General features: G+C 44.8%; 1 protein-coding gene across 1 annotated transcript; it reads right to left on the bottom strand.

Annotated features, from left to right (window-relative positions):
* Positions 1-12977: 12977 nt before the first annotated feature.
* On the bottom strand, positions 12978-23298 carry RTCB (RNA 2',3'-cyclic phosphate and 5'-OH ligase; the record flags this gene model as incomplete). The annotated part of the gene is made up of 10 exons (XM_010079945.1): positions 12978-13331; positions 14414-14533; positions 15066-15176; positions 15664-15852; positions 16441-16616; positions 17625-17784; positions 18894-19050; positions 19671-19827; positions 21078-21177; positions 23231-23298. Coding segments are annotated over 10 exons (1346 nt in total), but the record flags the coding sequence as incomplete, so codon positions are not given.
* Between the last annotated feature and the right edge of the window lie 533 nt (positions 23299-23831).

Consider the following 23831-nt stretch of genomic DNA (forward strand, 5'->3'; position numbering starts at 1 on the left):
GCAGAGGTGATGTGTGTGTCCCCACCCAGAGGTGTTAAAGCTCACTGGTGCTTAATAAATGAAACGGATAATAAACTGTGCAATGTTGTGGTGGGTTAACCTTGGCTGGATGCCAGGTGCCCACCAGGCCCCTCTGTCACTCTCCCTTCAGCAAAATAAAGGGGGAGAAGAAGATGAAAAACTCCTGGGTGATAAAAGCAGTTTAATTAAAGCAAAGGCCAAGGCCATCCACAGAAACAAAAGATGTTATTCTCTGCTTCCCCTCAGTAAGCAATGTCCAGCCACTTCCCAGGAAAGCAGAGCTTCAGTGTGTGCAGGAGCTGCTCCTGGAGACAAACACAGGAACAAATGCCCCCCTCCTCCTCCCTGCCCTGGGCTGTTATGGCTGAGCTGATGTCACATGGTATGGAACAGCCAATCCGGGTCAGCTGTCCCGGCTCCGCCCCCTCCCAAGCTGTGTGACACACCCCCTGCTGGCTGCCAGGGCAGCACTCAGCACTGGGAGGGTGCTGTGGGGATACTGACTCCAGCGCAGACAGACCCGATACAGATGTGTACATTAAATAAGCCAGATGTACAAACACAGGAGTGTGTGGTGCTGTTTGTGCAGGGGAAAAGGAGGAAGGATGGAAGAGAGGAGATAAGAAAGTGGTTTTGAAGTGTGGCACACTGCTTGGTATCAAATCAGCTGCATGGGTGAGACAAGGGAAATAGGAACAAATTAGATAGCACACCTTTGGGGAGGATTAATTCCTGCAAAAGGAAAAAAAATACATTTGCAGGGAAACCCTGTGGAGATATAAAAAGGCAGTGAGATTTTGCATAGCAGAAATGCTGATGAGAGCAAGCAAAGCAGCAACTCCCATGGACCAGGACTTAAGAGGGAGCCATAGGCAGGGCTGGAGAGAGGCATGACTCTCTCTCTCCCTAGTCCCACCACCAGCTCAGGTGGGTGTTTTCCACCATTTAAAGTGTTTTCCTCCTTCTCCCAGCATACTTCTCCACTTCGAGGGACGAGTGCTCCTGCTCCCCCACAGGGGCTGGCTTTACGTTTTTTGCCCAGGGATACCATGAGTTTAGGCATTCAGCTTTGCCTCTTGAGGCTCTGCTCACTTCAGGCATCCCTCACAAGCCTGGCCATGATCAGCTGCATCTGCTGTCTCTGTTAGGAGGCAGAAATGAGAGGTGGGGCAGGCTGGGGATGAACTACAGGGTGGGCCTTAATCCTGATGGAACAAACCAGAGCAGTGGGGAGAATAAGAGGAGCCCAGCACCATGATGAGAGCTGGAACAAAGAGTCTGGAGCATGTACAAAAGCCAAGCACAGAAGGTGTCTGTCTTAAATGGGGAGCTGCACCACTGGCACAGCTCTGCCTCCCTCCTCCTCCATCCCCCAGACTGGGAGCCAGGAGTGTTGCTGGAAACCATGGGGACATTGCACTGGGCATCACAGGGGAAAGGGAAAACACTGGCTCTGTGAACAGGGACAAGGCGATGGGGCAAAGTCTGTAGCATGAACATCCAACCCAATGCAGGAACACATCCATTAAAAAGAGGAATCAGATAGCTGTAAGCTAGGCACGCTCCACTGGTCATGATGGAAAGCCTCGCCAAGTGGAGGACTATAGGAAAGGCTGTTCCCAGCTGCTAGTGTTTTTTAGAGGGTGGATATAGGCTTATAGCATGGTGATAATGCCCACTTTCTTTACATTTTGCCATTGACCGTCTATCTCCATCATTTTCGTCTCCTCCTTCCTGTCTGCCCCGGTAGCTCTGGCTATTGCTATAGAGGCAAGGGTATAGTGGCGTGTCCTGGCTGTGTGTTTTGTGTCCATCTCATACAGCAGCCTGATTTTAGCATCCCTTCTTGCTAACACCTCTCTGCTGATCGCACTACATGCAGCCCCTGATGAAGATGGATATGCCTTGCAGCAGCTGGGCAGGAGGTTGAGGGGGAGCTGCTTAATGAGCAAAATTTAAATTAAAAAAAAAAAGCCCAACCCCTATCAGAAGAGAAGCAATATGATTTTACCACAGCCATTGTGCAAAAATGGCTGAGACCACAGTATTTGCATGACGGTGAGTCTGTCTGCCTGCACCTCAGACACACCACGTTTATCTGCCTGCCATCGCTTCTCCTTTGTCTTTTCTTGTTCATCATTGCAAAATACCTCCAAGCGTATTTCTTATCAAAGTGCTGAGCAGTTGTGAGAAGGCTGTGATCCAGCTGGGGAGTGGAGGGGATGATTACAGCGCTCAGCCCACCTGCTGTCAGGAGCCGGGTGTTAAACCCAGATTACTTCAGCCCTGGGTTTTCCCTCTGTATCAACAACAGTGTGTCACTCCTTTTACGGCCCACCCCCCCACCTCGTCCTCTACTGGAAACACTAGCAGATCCTGCCCCATCTCACTGGAAGAGAGCCTGCTGGGCTGCTTGTCCCCTGTGTGAGCACCTGAGTCCACTGTGCTTGTGGATAAACCTGCCTTTGCATGTTACCCAGCTCTGGTATCACAGACCTGGCATCTGCATTGATTCTATTCTATTCTATTCTATTCTATTCCCATATATTACAGGTATAGTAAGGGTGGCGGGGACAAAAAAATCTCTCTTACAGTCTGTCATGCCAATGATGCCACCAGCATCCTCCTTGCCATCAGCACCCTCCTGCTGACTAATGCAAACCATTGCTGAAGCCAGGCAAAAAGCTATGAGAAGCTGCCCAGTTCCACTGCCAGCTCCCTCAGTGCCCCAGCCCGAGCAATACGCTCACAACACAGTTGGGTAATGCTGCACCCCCAGTTCACGGGGGTGATGTCCCATGTAAGCAGTGGCAGCACCACCCAAGGGGCCTGTTAGGACAGATCAAAGCCGAGCACCTGCAGCACGTCAGTGTGACATGCTGTACAAACGAGAGGCTTTTGCCTGTTTATGTACAGCATACTCCGTGGCTTTGCATTTTGCAGTGCTATGAAAGCTTCAAAAGTTCCATTTATGTTAACAAGCTCATAAAGGATAAGGTTATTAAATTATGTTTATAGTACCCTGTCTGGGAAGCTCATTCAGTTACCAGCTGGCTTGATTTTCACTAAAAGCATGTTTCATGAGGGCGCCAAGTTGTAGCTGTGTGCGTTGTGGGAGCTTCTGCTGAAAGGACAAGAAAAACAGCAGCAATGCCATCACCATGCAATGGCTGAATTACTCTGTAGTAGGAGTGGTCAGTTTTTCAGAGATGACTGAAATATGTTGGCTTTGTGATTGAAAAAAGTGTTGTGTTTAAATGACCCTCCTGGGCAGGAGATGGTCATGCAGAGTGAGGGTTAGGTGAGAGCAACACAGCCAGCGTGGCATCGTGCAGAGCTGGTGTTAGCAGAGAGCAGCTGGACAGGAATGGTTGGAAAAAGAGTTTAGACTGAGTTAAAGGAGATGCCTGTTGATGTGCTGGGAAAGGATCCCAAGGTTTTATCCATGTGGGCCTACTGAGAAGGTGGCACTATGACCACATTCACAGTCTCAGGGATTTTTTTTCCCAAGAAGGAATTCTAAAGTGGGGTCTCTGGCTATACTTTCTGTGGCTGAAGCACAGGATAAGAAGAGCACCTTTAGGAAATCACAAATTACTTGGAGAGATTTAAGGAAAGGCATTTTGTAAGGCAAAGTAAAAAAGCTGAAAAGCTTTGGAGAGTCAGTGAGATCCCTGTAAGATCAGATGCTATTTTTTTCTTAGACTCCTTGAAATGGAGCTCTTTGAAGAATAGGTTTTACAGAGAAATTTCCAGTACCTCTTCATTTCAGCCAGGTTATGTATATCTAAAAATAATACAACATCAATGCTCCAAAGGGAAAGCATGTATAAAACAGGCTATCGGATGGCACTAGGAGTATATTCTGCCTGGCACATTATGGATGTGAGGCAACACCTACATGGTTAAATCATATCCCTCCTCCTTTCTTTTTCTTTCTTTTTTTTTTCTTTTTTTTTTTTAATTCTATATTCAGTGGGACAAACTTACCCTCTCATGAAAGACCTGGCAGCTCCCTTCCAAGTCCTGAACCTTATCCAAGTGATAATTATACCTGTTTGAAATCTGGGAGAAGTAGCCTCCAGCCACTCAACAAAAGCTCCTCCAGTGCTCAAGGAAGCAGTGCTGACACTTCCCTTCTCCTTGTCTGCCTCCTCCTGAAATGCATTTGCAGAGTTTCCTCAAGCCTCAAAGGCTTTTTGAGAGTTCTGGTGGAACCAGACCTGGTATCTCATGAAGTATCATGCAAAGACAAAGAAACACCCCCACGGGCATAGTTAATGCAGACAAACCTTAATGTCTTTTTTTTTCCCCCCTTCCAGTTGCAAATGTATAATTAATCTCAGCTCAAATTTACATGTTTGATCTGCTTCTTTTAGGCTTCAGATGTCTTTGGAGGAAGGGGAAGACTCTCTGATTGGATCTGGAATGCCTAGGAGACGCTCAATATTTAGGTGAGCAGATCCCCTGTGCCCAGTGCTGGTCAGATGTGGAGGGCTCCTGGCTGGCAGACGTGGGGTGGGAGGGCCAGGGGCTGAGGTGCTTCCCAAGCTGGGCTGCACGAGCCCCTTCACCTCAAGGCACCATTTCTCCAGGGCTTCCATGTGCAGTGGGGGCACCTGTGGCCCGCTGGTGGAAACCTTCTGCAGACAAGAGGAGCTAATCCTCCCACAAACAGACCCTGCAAGTCCTCGCTCCTGCAGTGTAAAAGAAAAGAAAGGCATAGAGATGAAAAAACATATCCACTTCAAACAGGGAAATTTCCATTTGAAGTGCCGTCTTTGAGTCAAATCCTCCCCAGCAGCAGCACTTTTTTCCCCTCAGCAGTGTGTATCAATTTCTTCTGACAACAGTTTCGTGGCTTCGGGATAAACAAGCCCAACTCCATTGGTATTATATTTTACAACTACAGACAGACCATGGAGATTAAAATTCTTTGGCTGAGTCACCAAAGACGGGGAGGGGGGAGGTGGGTCTGCCGGGTGTTGTGAAAGGCAGGTTGAACACAAAACAAACTGAATCCAGCCTTTCATCCCTGGCGGTGCCATGGAGGCCGGGCCTTCCCCGCGACAGGAGGAAGGCAGACGCAGGTGACGAGGGCAGAGCAAAGGGGACACCGGTGTGAGGGGCTCTGCACGCTGTGGAGATGGCAGATGTGGTTTCTTGCCCTCGCACAGCGGCTGACTCAGGGCTGGGGAGGCTTTGGGGCTCTTCGCTCCTTACGGCACAATATTAGTTTCTCGTTTTCCTGACAAACACGAGTAGTAGCTGAAGAAGAAAATATTTTCCAGTTGATCCACAAAGGTTTTGGTTTTGTTTTGTTTTCCTGCTGGAACCAAAGTCCTCCCTTAAGTGTTTTCTTCCCCAAAGTGCAGCATTTTGGTTTGAACTCTGGATTTTTTGAAGTTATTAATGAGATAAAGTGAAAGAAAACCCCACGTGCTGACACGCATTGCTGAAAATGTTTCCCGCTGAAAACGTCAGTCAAACCCTGTCCCTTTCCCTGGTCCACCCACCCTTCCCACCTTCCTGGTTAAACCCCCTGATGAATGTGAAGTGAAGTCTAGGTGACTCAAATATGTTTTATCAGAAAAAAAACCAAGAACAAAATAAAACACCTGCTAGAGGAAAACCACCCTGCAACATCCCAGCTTTCCCTGGGAAACTGACTTCAGTGGGGTAAGCCTGCTTTCCAGTGGTGGAAACCTCTCTGTTTAAGGCTGCTTTGTGCATAGCTTTAATCCCTTTGTGCAGAGGGACCCAGAGCCGGCCAGGAGCTGCCACTGGATTATTTTATTTTACTGTGTATGTTTTCTTATTGCATCAGATTATGCTTTTAAACCTCAGCATCCAGCCCAGCTACTACTCCTCCATACTAGATGTTACCCCTGCAGGTCAGGGAGATGGGGGTAGTTCTGGCCGAACACTGGGACATTCAGGAGAAGTCCTCCAAGAGCCTTTGCTGGCTGTCTGCGGAACTGAATATGTCCAAAAACTTCATTAACTTGTTTCACACCCAGAACATGTCCGGAGTCTAGATGAAAGAGGACTCAAATCCTCCAGGATCACCCCAGACCCTTCTCTTGAATCTCCTGCTCCAAGCGACACTGGTCTCTGCTGAGACAGGCTTGTATATATGCTGGGAAGATCCCTAGAAGATGTCCCTGCCTCTGCAGTTGGCACTAATATTAGGACTAACTCAGTTACGAGTTTCCATTTCTCTCGCTGACCTGTTTGACTTACAGCTGGCTTTCTGGGCAGCAGCACAGCTTGGACGCTCAGCAGGGCACTTCCTTTCCCCAGCAGCTTGGTCAGCTCCTGGGCATTGCATGGGGCATGCTGCAGGTTGCAGAGGACAATTCCGGTCTCCCAGGCTGCCCTTCCCAGCACTTCTTGTCCGTGCCTCACCCCTCTGCTAGCTTCAGCCTGCTCTAATGCTGTCATCTCTTGCAAAAAGGAGTCAAGGCTGCACCTAGACAGAGCCACTCAGTGGGGTTTTGTACGCTGGGAAAGAGAGCTTGTGTTTTCATCCTCCTCATGATGGAGGCAGTGTGACCCAAACATCCCCATGAGCAACCTCATGCTCTCGCAGCTTCTGTCCCTTAGCAAATGAACATACATGCAGGCGGCAAAAGCAAGGTGGCACCTTTAGCTCTTCAAACAAGTCTAAGCTGTGTATACTCCAAGCACAGAGGAATTTAGGCACCTCACCGGCTCTGAACTCAAGATGACGATCTGGCTCAGAGGCTCTGCTTTATAGCCAGAGGACTGTTAAAAACTTGAAGAAGTTTGGCACTGAGTACTTGAAATTCTGACCAATTTATAAGCTTTTCTGCTTTCAGTTTAGATTGTGACAGGAATTAATCCATCCTTCGAGCCTGAAGCCACAGGGGAAGACAGGCATGCAGGGCTGCTGCACACTGTGCAGGGCTGGTGCTGAGCATGGGACAGCTGGGGCTGGGCTCTGCAGAGAGGTACTGTTGTGCTCAGCAGCCTTCATAGGTGCGGAAGGATATGGTCCCTGAATCAGAGCTTGGTATTTAAATAGGAAACACTAATAAAAGATGATGGGAAAGGAAGTGATTTTTATCCCTCTTTGCAGATAGGGCACCAAGATGCAGGAAGATGAAATGACTTAGTACAGGGTGGACAAGTCCGTGGTGGATCAGAGCGCTGAAAGCTGCTCTCTGGAGATGTACCCAGATGCCTCAGCCTTACGTGGAAATATTCTCTCCAGGAAGCAGTCTGTGATGAAAGATTCACTTTCTGCCAGAGGAGCAGAGAGGAAAAGAAACAGCAACACAGCAACAGTGCTCTTGGCTGCTATTGATAATCATCAAATAGTTTGAATTCCTGCCTGAGAGACAAGGAAACTAATATTTGTCTCACAAACAAGGCTTCAGGTTTCGCAATGCAGATAAAACTTCTGCCTCATCCACTGACCATTAATGGAAGAGCTCACAGTATCCGGCAGGAAGAGCAGCCAGAAGCCTGTGTGTCTCCTGAACTCATGGGATTTTTGGAGGCCTTGCCCAGGTGACCTGCACTCCTGTGACTGAGGCAGGGAGGGATGCGGGGAACAGGAGAGACATCCCCCCTCCAGAGCAGCGCACAGCCCCGAGCACACCATGCGCCTGTGAGCAAGGATCTCTCCCTTCCTGCTTGCCCTTCTGTGGCCTGGCTGTCTTGGGCTCGGCAAAGAGGTTTCCATGGGTGGGGAGGCTTCCCCTCCACCCCAGGGCTCAGTCCCCCCACTACGGAGGGGCTCCAGCCCTGCAGATATGCACAGGCTTTTGTCAGGAAGGAGGCGGACAAAGTACTTCCTGGGCTAGACTCAAAATACACAGATACTCAAAATACTCAAAATGGAGGATAAAGTGCTTCGCATGGTCCTTTCTGCATCTGCCTGATAAAAAACACTCTTACAAGAGGTGAATGGAGAAAATCCCTATAGCAACAGCTACAATATAAATACCCTTCAGGGAAAAAATAATTTACAGTGATACTTTTTTCTTCCTCATCCAAAAAGTGGTTAAGGATTTGGCAGGGAAACAGTGGAGGAACTGATCAGTCTGCCTATGATTTTAAAGCTTGATAACTTGTCTGTGAATGCCACTAATTTATAGCCCAACAATAATAAGTGTTAGTCAAAAATAAAACAACCAGCTTGCTTTTTTTTTTTTTTTTTTTTTTTTTTGGATTAAAAGCACAAACAAGTTGCAACTCTTAAAAGCCAAAAGCTGGGTAACCGGGTTATTTATTGGCAACGCATTCCTCCAGCTGGGAAACCCACCTTTCTCTTCTGTCACAGGCAAGAACAGAAAGCCTGACCTGCCTGACTTCCCACCCCATACTGGCTCGCTGGGCTGAGAATGGAGAGGGGAAGAGCCTGGGCTCCCACCTTGCCTCCCTGACGTGAGGCACAACTCGTGAGGCACAACTCGCACAGGAGAAAAAAGGGGTTGGTGCCTCAGTTTCCTCAGGCACTGAGGCAGGAAAGGAGGAAAACATTTCCACCCACTTCCAACTGCAAAGCTGAGCCCAAGCAGAAAGCAGGGTGGGTGCTGGCTGTACCTCAGCTGGGGTGGGAGACTGGGGAAAATAGCAATCCAGGCTGCCTCTGGCACCTCATTTTAGGAACAGGCTCCATCACAAGGCTGACTCAAACACCTCAGTGTCTAAGAGAGGGCAGCCCAGCCCCTGCGTGTCTTCTGCTAAACTAGTAGATGTTTAGATTAAGTGCTGGCAGATGACTCTGTTTCCCTTTCCTGGTCCTGATCTCTGCAATTAAGACTAGTGGTTATTTTGCTTTCTGAACTTTATATACAACATGCGCCATAGCAGTCTCCTGGGCTTTGGGAACGAGGGTGTGGTAAGATGGGAATGTGCTCAGCACCACAAAAACCAGCAGCAGCTCAGGCTGAGGGATCACTTGGTTGGTGCCCGAGGAGGTCAAGTTACACATCTGCCTGAGGGGCAACTCAGGGGCTTTTCTCTGCCCTCTGCTCTCCCTCAGCTCACACACTGCTTGGCACTACCCCTGCTGTAGGGAATGACCCCCACCCTCCTGTTAATATATTGCAGTTAAAAAACAAAAACCCCACAAGAAACCACATAGTTATTGGTGTTCTGTGGGTGCCAGGAGGTTACCATCTTCCTCTCCCTGCCACAGTGCAGGGGACAAAGCACCTGCACTGGGTATTGCCCTAGCTGGGGAGCTGCAGAGCTCCCACTTTGCTGCAGTACACCTCCCACTTCCACCTCTCCAGGCAGGAAACCCGAGGTGCTGGGGATCAAAACCTCTCACGCTAGGACAGGGCTAAAGAGAGCAAAACAAATGCCAGGTACAGGCAGGGCCCGCTGCTTAACTGAAGCTTTCCTTCTGCAAGGAAGGGAGCGTGTTGGCACATGCTGCAGAAGGGATATTGCTTTGTCTGATCGCTTTGAAGAGTGGGAGGTGGAGGAAGAAGAGAAGAGGCCAGTTAAGTGTGTTTATGTTTGAAAGGAACAAAGGAGAGCGGAGGAGAGGCCGGGGGTGCCTGCGCCAGAGATGTGTCAGAGATCACTTGTTCCTCCTGGGCCAGAACACCAGCCCAGGACCACCGGCAGAGGAGGAAGTGGTGTGTGTGCAGAGTTGTTTAAAGCAGGGAGAGGAAAGATAGAGCAAACACTCCCAAGAGACTTAGGATGGTGATAAACATGATGCAGGTTAGCAACTGGCTTCCCAACCAGTAAGGTGTGTGATATAGCACAAATACACCACAGCAGATAGCACTGCTGTGTGTACCTTGCTGCGTTCTGGTTTACCTTGGGGGAGGCTGAGTGAGGGAAGTTAGGAAGCCCTGGAGTACACAGTTTAACTAAGTCAAAGAGAAGGAGGCCATCAGCTGCACCCCAGCTTTGCCATCCGTTATGGCAAATGAAGCACGGGTCTCCCTGTTTGCAACACTGCTGGGAGGATCTGCCTTCCTGGTGGCTCTCACACAGCCCAGGCGCTGCCCCTTCCACCTTGCACTGCCCCTGGCAAACAGCACACACCAGCACGGGGGATGCTTTAGAGGGCTCTCTTTCACTATCATCCACCACCACCAAAAACCTGAAGTGCTTTTCTGTTCACTATTTAATGCTATGCTAACAGTGATGGGAACAGCACCTGCTGCCTCTGAGCGCACCACAAATAGTCAGTTCCCAGCAAGAGAGGAAGTGCTCGCCGGTGCCCGTAGTCACTGCACGGCACCCATCCCTGCAGCAAGCCCTGTGTGCACAGAGAGAAGAAAGGTGCCATTGAAGCCATGGCCAGAGATGATACCTTCTACTTCATGGAGGCAGTAGTTCTGTTTTGACAAGTCCAATGTGGAAGTTGTCTCAAGCAGAGTGTACGATAAATGCAGTGAGCTATGTGTTCTCACTAAAAAGAAGCCTGCATCCAAGAACTGGCTTTACTGCACTGGCTTGAAGGCAGACTTAATGCAGACAGCCCGTGCAAGCTTCAAGGCCAGCAAACCTTCTGCTGCAGGTCATCACGTGGACGACTGAATCAACTGCAGTTAGGCAGGGTATAGACAAGTAACTGCAGTTGGACAGAAACGTGCAGGAGCTCCAGGGATCTGGTGTAGACATGGATCTCCTACCTGTGGTTTCTCACAAAAAAAAAAAAAAAAAAAAAAAAAAAGGAAGAAGAAGAAAAAAAGACCCTAACAATCATTCACCAAAGCCTTTTCGGTCTTTTGGGGAAGAGAGGGAAGCAAATCATACATTAACAGATATTTCTGAGTTCTCGGAAAGCTTCCACGGAAGCAGCGATGGTTGAATAGCCCTACTGTCTCTTTGGTGTTACCAAGATACTTCTGCAGATTCATCTGTATTTCAGCATATGAATTTTAGTACTGCATGCCTCCCCTACCTACCATTTTTCAAATTTATTTTTTTAAAAAGCAGATTAAGAAAAGCTAGTGGACAGCCCTCTTGGAGAAAAAAAACCCCAGACTTAAATTAGAAAAACATCCAGGTTTAAACAAGGAACTGGGAGACATCTTACATTTTTACTCTTACTTTTTTAGGTGGTTAGGAAACCAGTACTCTCCTCCATACAGCACAATATATAACCAAAACTAGTTCTAGCTTTGCAACAGGAAACCAAAACTGACTGCACTTTTTGCATTCTTAAATGCTAATGCATAAATGGTGATGATCATAAGAGGCTTAATGTATACGTATGAGAGCACCTCCATGGTACACAGGATTTCTGCTTGTTGTAAAAAACCTAAAATTTGTCTCTTAATGGCAATGGTAGGTGAAAGCTGAAAGAACTGGGTTTGAGAAATGCTTCTTTATTTTAAAATATGGATGTTTTAAGGGTTCCCTTGCATTCCACATCAGAGAGTCTGAAATATTTATAGACAGAAACTTCTGAATGAAACATGCACCTCTGCAGAAGATTTGAGACCAACAATTTGTCTTTCAGTCACTGGAGGCTAATTCACATTTCTAAGTGAAATGATTTTTGTTTGAAATTCAGCAAGTGTGTCTCAGACCTCAGAGATAGCAATCTGGAACAACTCCACTGGAGAAAGGAGGGGAAAACAAGAAACTATCTTTAAAGTCAGACCCACAAGGACTCATATCAGTGACTATTACTGCATGTGCTGCTTCTGAACCTGCAGCAAATACAGTATTTGAACATAAGAAACCCATAAAGCACAAAGTGACTAAGACAGTAAAATGCCATTATGCCTCCTGAGATCAACAGGTTTCAGCTAAGATCCCAAACTTAAAGGGATATTTCATCAAAAGGCACTTGAGTCCATCAATCACTATCTGCTCCTTTTACACGAGTCCCTGGCAGGGCTCCACTTTTGCTTTGAGGTTTTATTTTCCTCCAGCTGCCCTCTGGTGTCTGCAATACAGACTTACAAGTAAACTCCATCCCCTGTCCGATGAGGAGAACCCAGCAGGCCCCAAGAAAGACAAATTGTAGCTATCACACTATTGTCACAACCAAGTTGAGAAAACAGCACTGCATTGCCCTTCTCTTGTATCCCGCAAGGCATTTTGCCATCTGTACATTTCTTTGCAAGATCCATCAGCTGAAGGCACAGTCAAGGTTTCAAGCTCATATATACATATATATATATATACACACTTAAAAGTGGACAACATTTTAGCCACAGAATAAACAGGACACAGACGCACTGCAGTGTCCATCTTCCCATTTTATTTGTAATCCCCAAAATGATCCAGTGGGGATGGTCAGTTTCAAGTCTTGGTCAATTAATGTAACAGAAAGATCAGAAGTCACATCGTACTGGGCCTGACCCTGCAAGCAGACTCACTTAAATCAGAGCTGCAGGACACAGTGAGCAATATTATCCAATCCAACTTTCACATGCTTAAGACTTTGCAAAATGTTGGATTAGCACATCTCTAGGTTGTTAAATCACAACTTTTACTGCGCAAACAAAACCTTTCAAAGCAACATACTCAGTCCTACTCACACTTCCACACACAACACTGTGGAACACCTATTTGTACTGAGCCAAGTACACCAGGTGCTGTGTTAAATGGGAGAAGGCGGGGCAAGAGGGGAGGACTGTGCCTCAAGCCTATTTAGTCCCTCTCAACCCAAGCAGGAGACCACTCCCAACTCCAGATTTCTTACCCAATTGCCACAAAACATGCAACAATACAGAATATGCGTAAAGGTATCTGCAAACAGAGAGACCTCTCCCTCCCCAGGAGCACTATACCCTGCCTATCAGGGTACTTCTATATGCAGAAAGAGCTCCAGGCACTCAGGTGTGGAGACAGCAGGTCTGGTTCATACGCCATCTTCGCTGATGGAGGTGGTCTTGCAGCAGAGCAATTAATGACAACTCAGGCAAGTCTGAAGCCCTGTCTGTGGAATCACAAGGCAAATGGGGGAGGGACTGCATACAAAACCTGAGACTTACCTATTTCTTTGCCCTTCCCTCAAGAGAAAAGAGCACCTTATAACAAAAAGGAAGGGGGGGAGGGGGGGAGCAGGCATTAATTATGCCTAGGAGTGGTTAAAAATAGGGGTTTCCTCAACTGTTGTGTTTCCAGAACAGGGATGTGACATCTGAGCATCCTACAGAGTCCAAGAGGTGTGGGAAGATGCTTCTTCTAGTCAGTTTTGTGTAAGGCCTGGAGATGTTGGTGTGTTTCTCCTGCCCTATCAGTTCCTAGCCTTTTATAACAGCAATAGGTCTCAGTTTAATGGCTTTCTTGCTGATGCCAGCTGCGTGGCAGGTGTTAACCACATCTGTCACATTCTTGTAAGACTCTGGTGCCTGGAGGGGGAGGACAGAAAAAAAAAGACAAAACTATAAACAACCCAAAGTCACAGGAAGATAGATGTAGGCATTTGATAATCCCCTTTTCTTTTTGCAAAAATAGAACCATACGAATTAAAGGTGTAAAAGTAGGTGAACATATTGAGAATCTGGCCATCTTAATATCTAAGAAATCTATGAGACGCTTGGCTTTACAAATAAGCTTTTACCATATTTCAGATAAAAAATAGCTATTTTGGTTCATTTTTCCTTATATTCTCAGATAATCCAGTCCACCAGCATGTGAGAATGCCAAGCCTCATTATGTGGCAAAAAGTCACTCCAACTTCCTCCTTACAGTCACTCCAACTTCCTCCTTTAAGATTTATCTTCACTGCCCCTTACTGACAGAATCAGGGCTGAATGCTTGAGCTTCCCCCTCCAGCATTCTGACAAGGAAGTTGCTCTTGAGTAGAGATTTTAATGCGATCAGCATGTTTGCACAACACCCACCACACCCATAACAGCATAGTTCCAAGTGATTAACACACTTTTATGAGTGAGGTTGTGAACAGAAAAGACATTGTCTCACGTTAATGCAGAAGAACTGGAAGTCACAATATTCAAAGTTTTCTAGCCATTCAAAGATCTCTTCTTCTTGACCAAATATAGCAATTTGTCTTAAAAGAGGCAGATTTCTCATACATCGCTAATAATCTACATGACAGCTGCAGTGTAAAGTAAGTTTAAAGCTGTGAGAAGATAATTCAAGAAGTGAATCCAGAAAACATAACTATTTTTGTCATGCTCATCCAAAGACTTCTCAGGGTTGATAGTAATTATCCCTATCACCCAGGCCGAAGAGGAGAAAACCATATCCCTCAAAACCTGTCAAACAGGCAAAAAATTTAGGGACAAGCAATACTTCACATTATTAAAAAAAAAAAAAAAAATAGACAGCTCTATCGGGAATTGCACAAGCTGTATACTTAAGAGTACTAGTGATCACTTAGCACTGTGAAGAATCAAGTCTGGGAGGGTCATTCAGCCAAGGAGCAAGACCCCCTTTTCCCTCTCAGCTAATGAAGCATTAAACTCACTTCTTCCATGACCAGTTTGGGAGATGCAACACGGATGGCAATGCCCATGTCAGCCAGCTTGTCCAATACATCCTGGAAGTCCAAGTTACGTCGAGATTTGGCTCGAGACAGCGCACGACCCTAGACAGCAGTTTTGTTAGTTCTATTTTTTTGTAGCAGTTTAGAAAAAAAAGAACTCTTTCTTATTAAAGAAAAACACGATTACATTATAAGTAAACATAGAACGGCCAAGGGCACAGACCACAGTAAGCCACAAAACAATTTAGACTTCAGGTGATGGGCTTCAAAATCCCACATCTGGTATGATGGCTAGGAAAGTTCCATGTGTATCACATACTAGTCTGCAAGTCTTTTTACACAAACTACTAGTCAGACAGTGTTCAGGAGTTGGGAGTTTTACTGGAAGCTATTTCTCTTCCTCAATCATCCTTGTCTCATACTGTAAATAACAGGAGAGAAAACACCTTCTTCTAATTACTGAGGAGTTTTATATGGACAGCCTTAGCACAGTTAATCCTTCTTGTTAGCTCAGAGATATCAGAATTTGGTAAAAGGAGCACATTCACCACATCTCAATCCTAACATTTCCCTCGTATAAAGAAGCATCCCCTAAATTTTCTGCAGGAGTAGTCGAAATGACTTTTTCACTTACAGCTCCATGGCAAGTAGTTCCGAAGGTCTCAGTCATGCCTTGCTCTGTGCCAGTAAGAACATAGCTACAGGTGCCCATGGTCCCGCCAATCAAAACAGGCTGTCCAGTCAGCTGTGGGTGAAAACAAGTATTAATTCACCAAGACAAGGACTAAAAACACTCACTCTTAATAAAAGTCTGAGAGGAACATCTCCAGAAAAGGAGGTCAGGTTCACATTCCCTCAGAGCATCCCTGCCTGCCTCAGGTACCTGGTATGGAGGATTCTGGAGAACTAACTGCACTGAAAGGTGCAGACCAGCAGATCAAAAGACTTGTGTCCATCAGACAGACAAGGCAAATCACTGAAGCCTGCCCCAGGTATGAAACACTTCTTTCCCTTCATGATCTTTCAAACATTTTTGGTGTGGAGCTGAAGAGGGATCTCAGTGTCCCAACGAGCTAACACACAGACAAGCAGAATATTGCTACCCATTACGGTTCCAGAGCTGTTAGCTCAAAAAAGGAACTCACAGCACTTGAATCTCTGTTAGGGACCCTTTAAATATCTGATTCATCCAGAATTCTCTTCTTATTTCCTTCTGCCACAACTAAACTTACCTGATAATCAACAGCGATAAGGGGATGGTGAGGAGGGAAGGCCCTGGTTGATCCCTTTCTGTGCACCAGCAGAGTCCGCTCCTTTCCATCCACTACATGTTGCTCCACTTTGGCAATGTTGTGAGACACATCATAGATAACATGCATATCAAGGTCATCTGGGGTTGTGTTGAAGACTTTGGCAAAGGCCTAAAAAGAGAGCAAATCAGGATGTGAAATATGAGAAGGTAATGGCTGTGTACATGTGGAAGATTCAGAACCTTTTTAGGAAGTAAAAGGAACAAATTTACTTGAAAGTGTTTCTTACTGATAAGTCAGTGACCTAAATGCTCAGCATGGCAGGTGCACAACGGAACTGAATACATCAGTGCTGAGTGTGACAGAACTGGACTGTCTAGATTGTTTTATCTGCCCTCTGGCAGTTTTAATGCTAAAATTCAATCAGATATCAGCTAGACAAATTGTGCAACACCAAAAAGATGGCTTCAGCAGTGTAAAAACAATGTTCTTGTATCCTCTTCTTCCAGTTCAAGGTATTTTCAATAATATTGCCCAAGTGGCTTCTGCAAGTACAATCCTGTGATGTTGAGAGGTTTTAGATAGATTGCCATGACTTCAGCTTTTTGTAAGTCCCTCCAAAAAACACAGTTTAAGAAGCACAAAAATGAAAATTACATTAAGTACTGCAACTACTCTGTGTTCTATATGTCTGGGATAAAGCAGGAGATGATTCTATGTGTACCAAAATATTTACATCAGAGCCAACTCTGCTCCTACCTGTCTCGTTAGAAAAGTCATAGAAGAGCGATTGACCCACGCATAGTTTCCAGCAGCTGCCATTCCCTTCAGGTAATCCTGTCCCTCTACGGAGGCAATTCTGGCACACGCCAGCTGGCGATCATTCACTATGATTTTGTCCCGTTTCATAGCTTTTTCCATTGCCACCAACGCATCTGGGAAGTAAACACAGCAAGTCTAAGTGATTTCTTATTTTTGTTTCAGTGTGTGAGATTAACATGGTGGTCTATATTTTATATTCTAAAACTAAACACATCTGTCCAATGGTCAAACCTACAGCTTCTTCTCAAATGCAAAAGCGAATCTGTAGCTGAACATCATCAATTGTTTGCAAGCGGCATTCCCCAAGACTATTTTTAGAAAGAAAAGTTGAGATGCCCAGGTGTACCAGCAAGAATTCTCCACTTAAGACAAAAGCAGTTCAATCTAGTGATAAATTCTAATAATGTGAGCACTTCACTTGGATTCAAAACAATAAATGCAAATGTAACGCTTTTTTGTGACCCAGGAATTTAGTCTTTTTCTGCTGCAGGAATGTCTGCCTCTGTTACACCAGAGATTATGGACTCACTGTCCTAGGCAAATACATATAAAGACAGTCCTTCAGCCAGACAGAGGATTCAGTGAAAATCTCCATCCTCTGTTGATTATAGAATAATTTAGATTGGAAGGGATTTCTGGAAGTTGTGTAGTCCTAACACTTGCTCAAAGCAGCTCCAGCTAGATCAGGTTGCTCAGGGTCCTATTCAGTTAAGCTTTGAGTATCTCCAAGGATGCTGGTTCTACAGCCTTTCTAAGCAACCTGTTCCAGCATTTGACCATTTTAATGGTTAAAAATCTAGTTGGAATTTCCCATGTTCCAGCATTAATCAATCTGCCATCTCTTGTCTTACCATCGTGTGGACGTGTAATGGCAAGATCAATACCCTGCGTGACCAAAGCCAATTAACACGTTGTTTTTAGACTTATCATAGCTAAGAGACTTGAAAACACATGCGAGATCAAGCAGACAAAATTCAAGGCAAGCCCTGTCAAGGCAACTCAGAACAGACTCAACAATTACACTGCAAGAAATGCTGTTGGGTCCTGGAGTTTACTGTCGATGACAAGACCATACTGAGGAGTTTGCTTCACTCCGGGTACCTCCACCAGTCAGATCGTACCTGTGGCAACCTGGTGGCCCAGACCTCTGCTGCCACTGTGGATCATCACGCACACCTGCCCTTTGTGGTCGATGCCCATCTTCTTGGCAGCATATTCGTTGTAAATGTCATCCACAACCTGGATCTCAGCATAATGATTTCCAGCTCCCAGGGTCCCCAGCTGCCAATCACAACATGCTGATCAGATAGTGCTAGTAAACCAGCCTCTGAGAGGCGAGCTACAGGAATATGGGCAATAGGGCAAACTGCTACAGAAAGGTTTTGGTTTTAGGAAAGCTTCTGCAGGAAAAAAAATCCCATATAAACGGAAAGAAAGTAGAACACAGCAGCATCATCACTGTCCTCTTTGTTCAGATTACTAACTATTTTTACCGCTGGAACAAGACTGCAGTTAAACAAAAGGACCAGGATCTCCAGACCGTGCTTCCACTTCTTTTGAACTTAATTAGGCCCAGTTGAAAGGAGGAAAAAATATGAAGTATTGAGAATTCATCTTCAATTTGTATAGGCAAGACAGACATGCAGTCTTATACTTGACTGTAACTCCACAAGAAAGTTACAACATCCTGTTAATGGTGCTCTTACAACCTTTCAGCAGATTAAATCAAGATTTCCAAGCCACAATTTTTTTCAAGTCTGTAACAGATGATTATTTATTTGCAAGACAAAAGTGAAAATTCAGGACATAAGATTATTTTGAGGTTAAAATCCTATAATCTTTTGCAGCACCACAATTCATAAAACTCAAGAAGTCATATAAAAGAAAGCTTTAGATATGGCAGTGTGTAAGCGTAAGTATAGCCATCTCAAAAGTGTTGTATCCAGAGCAATGAGATACTGCTCATGGAAAAGAAATCCAAACTTCAATTCAAAATTCTGAGACAGTTCCACTTGTTATGATATCCTGCCTTGCCCTGCTATTAACTTGTTAAGCAGTCAAGGAGAAAAGTTACAGAATAGCTTGCCTGCCTCTTGAAAACAAAACTACATCTGGATAGGGAAATACCACCAAACATGAATTCCAGTACCAGGTGTTAATTGAAGAAAAAGTGATGACCCCAGGGACCTTGGGCACGCCCAGTACTTACACTGTTTCCCTCTGTTCCAGTTCTCTCAAGAATTATTCAGAAACATCCCCACTATCTCACACTTCCTCCTGCCCAGAAATGCTAGTAGTTTCAAGAAAAGACACAAAACTAGAGAACTACCTGCTAATCCTTACATTTGAACCCTGGGGGCACTCACACCCTTCCTGAAATATAACATTACCTGAGGCAGGCCCCTCTTCTTTGCTCTTGCAGAGACCTTGTTGGGGTCAGCCTGCAGCATTCTTCCATATTCCTCACAGTGCTCCTTGTCCTCTGCCCAGGCATAGCCTTCCCGGAGAGACCAGTCCACACCCATCTCTAGTGCCTCTTCCAAATCCCTGCAATTATCAAACACCTACGTAAGTGTTATCCTTAGAAATCCTCAAAACTCCACTGGATATGGCCCTGAGCAACCTCATGTAACTTTGTCCTTAGACCTACCTTCAGAGTTAGCCCTCCTTTGTGCAAGGAGTGGGACGAGATGTCCTCAAGAGATCCCATCCAACCTAAATTATTTTATGATTTTATGATCAGCTCCCAATTCCCCTAATAAGAAGTCCAACTTCTTAATACTTCATGAAAATCAAACTCTACAAATATATTAACGTTAGGTAATAACTTTTTCCTCTTTGTTGTGTGGGGATAATCCTGCTTTCTCTCTCATCCCTTTCCAAAACTACCTTTACATTCATGGAAGTTTTCTGCCAGAGGAAACGAGAACCTTTCAAGAACATTTAGTTATTTCAGGGTTTAAAATTGGGGATGAAACAGGTGGCTTTGGGTGTTGATGATTACGCCAGTCCTCCTGGTGAAACCAGTGTAGAAAGAATGGAAAGAGTTTTAGAATTACTCTTCCTTTCTTAAAGTCTCCCCATGATGAATCTTTTATCCAAATAAATACCAGAGATGTCCTCTCTAGTGACATCTTTCTCTTAGACACACAAAGTCTTTCTCTTACTTGGCATTCATGGGGATGACACCCTTGGAACCAACACCAACAGGAATGTGGTCAAACATAGCCTGGGCAAGCTGCTCTTTCACAGGCTGCACATCAGTTTCATCCAAATTTGTACGCAGTAAGCGGACACCACAGTTGATGTCAAATCCGACACCACCTAGAAGCATAGAAAAAGCCATAGAGTTAATAAATAAAGTGTGCTGATGGTGAGCACTTGCTGAATATTAATCTTAAATCAGTGTCCCTACTGACAGGGAGCATGTATTGAATGCTGTGATCTTACACCATCTTTCTGACACAATACTGGGAAAAAAAGCGAAACTGCACTAAGCTTCATTTTGATAGATCTACATGAAGCCTCAGATTTTGAGACAGCCAGAAATGTAGTCCTGCATAGAGAAACTTGAAAACTCTTAAAAACCCCACAGTTTTTCAGTCTCAAGCATATGCTCTCTAGACATAGCTGTACAATTGCCTACAGAGCTCACCATTTACAAAGTTGTTGCAACAAGTACACAAAGAAAAGTAGACAAAACTATAAAATACACTGTCCACAAAAAGTAGAGAGGATATTCCTGTTCTCCTGCCTAAGGTCAGAAGAAAAGTGGCAGATCTTAGCGTGGCTCCCTGACATAAGATGTTCTCAAAAGCAAGTCACTGAAACCAAGTCCTTTTTGAATCCTCACTGGAATAAATAATAATAGTCATAACAAGCGATAAATACTTACAAGAAATATTAAACTTCAGTGCTTAGTATTTCACATAACTCTTAGTATTTAATAAAGACTGTAAGGCAAGGCCTAGTGTGAAAGACCAATCATGCCACCTTTACTAGTCAAGTTTCTGATAGTAACTAGTGTCAGAGGGGGACACCAGGTCAAGAGATCTTGGGTTTGAGTCACTCAGGAACATTGGAACTGCCTACAGCAAACCTGAACCATGAATAACACGTACAACCACAAAAGCATCTCCAGACCATTGGTAATTGCTTGTTAAAAAGATAGAAATATTTTAAGGCCACATTTTTAATGAAGTGTACAAGCAGTCTCAAAAGATGTTTTCAAATGTTGCTCAAAGAAAAGAGCCAATTCTTTATCAGTCTGCAAAAACCCTGTTCAAAGTCTTGTGCCCTCCCTTCAAAACTGAGGGATATCACGAGCCCAAGCCAAAACCACCAGGGCAATCCTCTCTGTACTGTTTAGACGTTTTCAGTGTAACCACCTGCTCCATAAAGAATAAAGATTGTGAGTGCAAGAATTAAGTGCCTCTTAACTCCTTATAATTCATATATTTTTTGCTTTGGTTCTGCATACAAAATATTGTAAAAACCCGCCATTTCAAAAAGTGTTTTTATGCCACCACAGACGTTTCTCAGGGCAGGTTAAGTCAGTCTTAAAGTATCCTTACCTGGTGACACCACTGCTTCAGGATCATTCATATCAAAGGCAGCCATGTTGCCAATGGCAAACCCATAGCCAGAATGGACATCTGGAAGGCCTATTGATCTCTGAAAGAGAATGAAGGAAAATTTAAACTTGTATGAAACTCTGTGCTGCACAGAGTCACCTTGGTTATCCTTTTCCTTGTGACAGTGGTTGTCACAAGTATACCAGAAAAAGAATGGATGTTCAGATGAAGATGGAGAACAAATACCAATTCAGGCAAGTATCTGAATTCCTACAGTTACTGGAGTGACAGTCAAAGAAAGGAGAGAGCAGTTGATGTCACTCTGAAGCAAACACCCAGTGGCTAGTCAGCTGAGTAGCCCCCTTGGCTCCATTGGCCAGATCTCAAGAAAACTTAAGAGGACCTTAAACACCTAAATGTAGGAATTTAATGGGTAAATGGGGTAATGGATTTAAATTGGAAGAGGGCAGATTTAGACTAGATATTAGGAAGAAATTCTTTATTGTGAGGGTGGTGAGGCACTGAAACAGGTTGCCCAGGGAAGCTGTGGATGCCCCATCCCTGGAGGTGTTCAAGGCCAGGCTGGATGAGGCTTTGAGCAACCTGGTCTAGTGGAGGGTGTCCCTGCCCATAGCAGGGGGGCTGGAACTCAATGATCTTTGAAGTCCATTCCAGCCCTAACCATTCTATGATTCTACAGTTCTAATTGTGATCTCAAACTGAATTCTAAAGCCTGCTTTTTCTTGGACTCAAGGGTCCTTTCATTCGAAAATTATGCAGGCAATAGCTTATGAGTAGCATAAAGCAGAGACATATGAGTGAAGATGAGTTTGTCTTTAACAAGTTCCAACTAGAGATATCTGCAGTATTTAAATACTGTAAATGTAACAAGGGAAGGGTTTCGTTCTATGGAATGGAATCATAAAACAGTCATCATTTTCCCTTCTTAGCTGTGTCATTGAACATTGACCAAAGACCACACCTTGTAGGCAGGAAAAAGTCATCCTTTTAGGTTGATATCCTGATAGGAGCTGTATCATTTTAATTTATAAAATAATACCTTGTATTGAAACTTTTTATATTACTACTAATTAAAGAAAGCAAGCATGTGCTCGTACACAACTTCACAAGGTATATTTAGCCTGGCAAGTTTAGATTAGGACACTACAATTAGGACTCCACAATCTTTTTAAACAACCAAAAAACCAAGCCCTCAAAACCCAGACTTACAGAAATTGGAACTTTTCAATGTGTGTTAAACTGCTATCATACATTTTAAAAGAACAGTATTTTTCTGTAGGGCTGTGTGCTGCTTCTGCCTCCCCTTGCCATCACCAAACCTCTTGGTTAGGAAAAAAAAGTGAAGATCTGAATAGAGATATGATCATAACATCTTTCTGACAAACTGCCAGCCAAAATTCCCATTTTAATACGTTGCTACTATTCTACCTTACACACTTTTTCATTGATCACCAAGGCATTTTGAAAGCATGATGGGCTGCCTTTTACTACAGCCAGAAATTACAAACTTTATCAAGTCACCAAGAGAAACAATTAAAAAGAGAAAATCCCCTTATTTGTTACTTGATACATGCAATATCAAACATGAAAAAGATCCGTTCTATGTTGTACTTAGTGCTTCTTGAGAAGTGACACAGTCTAATATTTTCCTCTTGAATCATCACATCTGATACTTTGCTTCCAAAAATGCATGGGGTAAAGGAAAGGCATGTTGAATGCATGGGAAGGCTCACTACCAATGTTAGGGCAGCAACAACAATACAGACTACAACATTGCCTCTCCTCGCTTCTCCGTGCATTCCAGGTCAGCAGAAGCAACTCAAAAACAACAAACAGCCAATATGAGCAGTGGGGGAAAGGTGGCTCAAGCAATCTGAAACAGCACAAAGCAATGATAAAAAAACTTCATGTCAAAAAGCAGTCAGTGAAGTAAGCAGATACTTCTCTTTGTGATGACTTAGTTTTACAGCCTGCCCTTGCAAGCACTTCTTACTCAGCGAAAAGTTCCTAACAGACAGGCTGTCCTGAGAAGAACTTTGGTCCATACCCCTTCTCACAATGGAGTTCCCATTTAGATCGCAAATAATCACTAGCAAATGGAAAAAGAGCAGTTCTTTATAGGAGCTACTCACATGAACAATGCCAGGTAATGCAGCCACATTCCCAATCTGTTTCATAGCAGGCAAAAAGCCACCTGCACCTGAAAAAAAAAAAAAAAAAAGAGGAAAAAAAAGTAAATAATCTGATAATTTACCACAGTAATAACAATGAAGCACCTTCTAAAGAAGTTGTTCAAAACACTGACAGATTGGAAGTCAGCCCCAACAAGTATTCTAATCTGGTACGAAGCACCCAGCGTTATGCACAATCTGCAGTTTCATTAAATGAAGTATTCTAAAATCCTCCTTCTGCTGCGTTAGAATCAATGCAGACTGACCTGTGCTAACAGCAACAGAAGGACGTTACCACCAGCCCCGCTGTCAGATCTGGATCCAGCCCTGCACACAACAGGCAAGCCCGGACTATAGCTCCTCGCAGAGGTAAACGCTGAGAGCAGCCATTCAGGGAGTGCTCCGGGGCACAGAGAGCAGCTGTGAAGGCTGCGCCCTCCCATCCGATCCGGGCACAGAACATGCCACACCTGCAGGTGACACCCCCGTGCTGCTCACCAGGCCGCAGCGCCTGGCAAGGCAAGGAAACTCATTCCCGGTTGCTGCCCCTCCAGACTCGCCA

This window comes from Pterocles gutturalis, unplaced genomic scaffold, assembly GCF_000699245.1.
Source record: "Pterocles gutturalis isolate BGI_N339 unplaced genomic scaffold, ASM69924v1 scaffold36849, whole genome shotgun sequence".
Lineage (NCBI taxonomy): Eukaryota > Metazoa > Chordata > Aves > Pterocliformes > Pteroclidae > Pterocles > Pterocles gutturalis.